Source organism: Triticum urartu, chromosome 6 (genome assembly GCF_003073215.2).
Source record: "Triticum urartu cultivar G1812 chromosome 6, Tu2.1, whole genome shotgun sequence".
In the NCBI taxonomy this organism is placed as follows: domain Eukaryota; kingdom Viridiplantae; phylum Streptophyta; class Magnoliopsida; order Poales; family Poaceae; genus Triticum; species Triticum urartu.
In genome coordinates this window covers 466597202-466601667 of record NC_053027.1, presented here as the reverse complement: position 1 = coordinate 466601667, position 4466 = coordinate 466597202, and the positions used below count along the sequence as shown (strand labels likewise).

Genomic DNA, 4466 nt, shown 5'->3' with positions numbered 1-4466 from the left:
GAGATATGCAGGACTTGCACCGACCGTGCCCGCCACGAACGACCACCGAGCGCCTGTCGTCATCACCACCTGGATCCGCTCCACCGCAGCTCCGACTTCAAAGCAACCGGGTAACCCACGAAAGAGCACCTCGGACACGCCGGGAAGATCCGACTACCAAAGCCCGAGCCGCGACCCAAGCTCCTCTCGATGCCATCATCGTTGCCAAACAGAAATCAGCGCCCCCGAAACGGCCGCCTCAGCAACCACGCGGCGAAGATGCCGCCAGCCACCGCGGCGAAGATGCCGCCTTCCACCGGTCTCCAGTTGTAGCCGGCTCCGAGACGATGCCCCCAAGGAGGAAGAAGACGTGGAGACGCCTTCATCGCCCGATCCCGCGGATCTGAGGATTCCCTCCGAAGCCAAGGCCACGGGGAGAAGCACCACACCAAAATGACGCTTCCAAGAAAGAGTGCGGCGCCCGTGGGCGTCGCCGTCGCTGGATCCGGCAGAGGCCGGAGAAGGATTTCTCCCGGAGATGCTCAACCACCGCGAGCCCGAACCAGCCGGCCACCAACCGCCACCAAACCTGCACCGCAGAGCACCGAAGGGAATCTCCCGCCAGCGCCTGCGCCCGTCCCAGCCGAGGCCGTCCCGCACGACCCCCCGCCTAGCAGCAGCCGTGCTACCGGGTCCTGGGCGCACACCGCCATCTCCACCGTCCAGCCGACCCCGCCAGAGGAAGGAGGAGCCATGCCCGAATCTCGCCGAGCCGCACCACCTCCCGCCGCAGCAGAGACGCCAAACCACAGCAGCTCTGCCGCCACCCACGCAGACGACGAGAGCCACCGCCCGCCTGCGGCCGCGCCGCCAAGAGATCGAAGAGGTCCGGGGCCACCGCCCCGGCGTCCGAGCACCCGTGCCGCTGACCCCCGCAGCAGAAACCGGGGAAGCCAGATCTGGCCGCGACCGGCTCGATCCAGCCGCCCCACGCAGCGCCCTGCAACAGCCCCCTCCGCACCCGCAAGCCGAGCATCACCCCCGCCGCCAGAGCATCACCGAAGATAGGCGAGGCAGCCGCACAGTCCACCGCCAGGCACTGGACGCCACGCGACGGGAGAAGGCCCCCCCGCCGCCACCCCCGCACGGGCTTTGCCCGGGGGTGGCCACCGGCGGCGGTGAGGGAGGAGGAGCAGGTGGGGGGAGTGGGAGGCGGCGGGGATCGGGTCGCCGCCCGAGTTGCCAAGCTAGGCGACACGGGGGCCGAAAGAAAACTCTCTGACCGGCATTTGATCAAACTGTGCTGTGCAGCTTCGTTTAAACAGGACCATGATACACATTAACACAGCCACACAGGTGAAACCAATGCCAGATCTCAAGCAAGACAGAGCCCGACTGGTTGAACTGAGAAAAAAAAGAACATAGCAGATTAGGCATACGCTGTTCCTGTGTGTTTGGGTGGTGATGCCTCTCCTAGTGCTCCTACGGATTTTCTTCAGTGCTACTGCACTAGTATGTACTCCCATCCAATGGAATACGATCTTATCTTTTCAATCCTGTAATGTCGATGTTTACGTGGCTTGTAAAATGAATTTTTATTTTATTAATGAGACACGCATTACTACGCAAAAAAAGATGTGTCATGGACTCGTGCAACAAACACAACAAAAAAAAGCACACCATTAGAATATCCAGAAATGAACCAAAGTAAATGCTTGTTCAGTTGTCCTGCCATCAAAGGCAAAATATATATAATTACATTCGCAAATGGCAGAGCGCATGCTACATTTAAGGAGGAACAGAAATAATAAGCATTGCAAAAGTGTCTGGTGTTCACTGCTTCAAGCCTTCTTAATCACTCCCTAAGTCTTCTTATTAATCACAATGTTAGTCTTCTGTAGGTTCCTCCAAGCGCCAAGCAAAAGGTCAAACAGTTTCTGAACATCGTCGTCATATATGTATTTGATTTCAGTCAACTTCAGGCTTGGGCATTGGAAAGTAAGCGTGTAATCATATTCTAGAGATGCCCTCTTCAGATTTCCTCCTGTCTTGCTTCCCTTAGAAGCTTCTGGAAGCTTTAGGGAGTAAAATAATTCAGGAAAAGTTTAAGATTGTAAAGCTAGAGCAGAGATCAAGGAAGATAGGAAGTACCGTGCAACTTTCAAGTGTAAGCTTCTCTAAACCAGGGGCATTGTTCAGAAAGCATCCGAGCATATCAAACTTGTCACTTAGATCGCATGTGTCAAACAGCAAGGTTCTAATATTATGGAACACAGGGAAAGTATCCGATCCATCATGAAGATTTGCCTGAATCGAGGAATCAAAACATCATCCAGTTCAAATGATGGATACAAGTCTAATGAAATCGTATATAAGTATGGTTAGTAATCCTAGTATTAATTGCAAAGATAAAAAAACTCAAATGGCACCAGAAAACTAAGATGCTCAAACACTCTATTTCGTTACAATTGGGGAGAGAAGATCCTTTAATAATCAGAAAAAAACTAATAAGCAGGAGAGACATACCGGTACTCGAAAGCCAGTCAGTTTTAAATCTTTCACGTTAATTAGGCTGAAAAGAAGCTTCCATGGCAGTATCTGTATTGAACGGATTATGCAAATGGTGGCTTTGATGAGGAACGGCATCTCGTTTGCTACAACAGCATCCCAGTTGTGACTAAAAGCGACCAGCTGCAAGCAAGTAAGAGACGGAACTTTGATAGTCAGCACACTAGGATGGTAAATTGTACAATGCTCAATTGTCAAGTTCTTCAGTGTGCAAGATGTGATTTCTGCATCTTCAAGGACACACCAGTTGAGCTCCAAATCTTCCAAGACCGGGCAACCAGAACGTAGCTGCTGGGTGAAGGTTTTGTCCAAAGAAATGCGAGAAAGATGCAGCCTGTTGAGGCGTGAAGAACTGGAACCGAAACGTGGTAATTTACAACAGCAATTCGAATCGATATCCACCACTTTGGGGAAGCGCTTGATGCCACGGCGTAGCCATTGGTCGGCAGATTTAATCTTACGTTCAGAAACAGAATGAAACCTGAACACATCCAATGTTGCCGCACTGTGAAACATCAGCAGATTGATGACGAAATACTCAAACCTAGTACAGTTAGGGCCACCCTCATCCCCATCGTCGGAGTCGGAGTCGGACAAGATTGCTGAGGTGCTAAACTCCCGCTCGTCGATGTTGAGGCAAGGCATGGAGCACCAGAGGTCCTCCCACCTCCGCGACAGCACGCATGTCTGCACGGCCTGCCGGGCCGTGAGGAACGACATGACAGTGTGGAGGAGGCCATCAGGGAGGTCACTTAGCCTGTCAGAGCTGCCGGCGAGGCGTTTGCCGGAGGCCGCCATCGTCCGTGCTAGAGCAATCGGCTCTGCATCAATGCATCACAGTTCACAAAGTATGGTTTATTCATTAAAATCGTACTAATCTGAGTGTGCAACGGGGGTTAAAAATGGGGGAGACCGTCGAACCTCACCTGGGGGCTGGCGCACTTCTTGGCCAGCGCCGGAGAAGGGGCGGAGATCCTGGATGCGTGCGCCGAGCTGCCGTCGACGGGAGGGGGGGACACCTGAGGAATCCCAAGGGCGGCCCACGCAAGACAAACCCTAGATATTAGAAACCGATGGCAATATGCCGATGGATGGGTCGGGGAAAGAAGTTCAGATAACCCCTGGGGTTCCATAAACCGGCTAATCCACCCCCTCAACTCTAAAACCAGTTAAGCAACCCCTTGAGATCTCTAATACCATGCAAATCATCCCCTTGCGTTGATTATAGTGGTTTCTGTAGGCGGTTTTGCTTGCATGGCGTTCGACGACTGCCACGTCGGCTTGGTGGGGTGGGTCTAGTTAACTGCTCCTCCTTCTGTTTCAGTCTCGTCTCCCTTCTTTTCTTCAACAATGCGGCGGCAGGGGACGTGATGATCGGCGTTCGGCGCGTGCCGCGCAACAACGAGCAGGTGACTCCCTAGCTCCCAATGACTCCAAGTTGATCTGGGATTGTATGTGAAAGTCTATTTTTTGGAAGATTATTGCAGCGACGAAGATACAGAGATTATTTGAGGCGCTTTGTTATTGTTGTAGGGTGATCGGCGCTTTGCAGAAGGCAGCGTGACAAGGAGCTCCCGATGACTCTGTTAGTCCTGATCTCCCGATGACTCCAGGTGAGGTGTTGAGCTTGTAAAACTAGTACTGGTAGCGCTTGTTCCCTCTTATAAGACATATGTACTGCTTTGCGATGTCAGCAAGTCAGCATGACTGGTTCTTATGTAATATGTTCCCTGTCGTGTTCGAAAAAAATGTGTTCTTTCAAAGTTATGGTGAAACTGTACAAATAATTCTGGGCAGCTCTTGTTTCTAAACCCATGCTAATGTAATGTCATGTTAATACTCCCAAGAGTACATTGTAAATGTTACATGATCTGCTACATGCTACTGTGATGTGAATTTCATAAGAAGAATGGCGATGC

The 4466-nt window shown here is 52.0% G+C and overlaps 1 protein-coding gene across 2 annotated transcripts; it reads right to left on the bottom strand.

Moving 5' to 3' along the window:
• Window positions 1-1632: 1632 nt before the first annotated feature.
• LOC125512395 (MEIOTIC F-BOX protein MOF-like) lies at window positions 1633-3683 on the bottom strand. Of its 2 annotated transcripts, none has more exons than XM_048677489.1 (4): window positions 3469-3683; window positions 2506-3368; window positions 2131-2286; window positions 1633-2054 (listed from the first exon to the last, which is right to left on the bottom strand). In XM_048677489.1, the coding sequence occupies exons 2-4, from the start codon at window positions 3343-3345 to the stop codon at window positions 1842-1844; spliced, it is 1209 nt and encodes a 402-aa protein (XP_048533446.1). In that variant the 5' UTR covers window positions 3346-3368; window positions 3469-3683; the 3' UTR covers window positions 1633-1841. The 2 variants fall into 2 exon arrangements, with proteins under 2 accessions (XP_048533446.1, XP_048533445.1); XM_048677488.1 differs by having other exon boundaries at window positions 3474-3678.
• Window positions 3684-4466: the final 783 nt, after the last annotated feature.

What these genes read in the sequence shown, in the direction of transcription:
- LOC125512395 (XM_048677489.1), bottom strand. Translation starts at nt 3,345, where the DNA reads ATGGCGGCCTCCGGCAAACGCCTCGCCGGCAGCTCTGACAGGCTAAGT. An exon ending in TGACTGGCTTTCGAGTACCG is followed by an intron (nt 2,287 to 2,505) that starts GTATGTCTCTCC and finishes TCCTCGATTCAG; the next exon opens with GCAAATCTTCATGATGGATC. An exon ending in TTACACTTGAAAGTTGCACG is followed by an intron (nt 2,055 to 2,130) that starts GTACTTCCTATC and finishes TACTCCCTAAAG; the next exon opens with CTTCCAGAAGCTTCTAAGGG.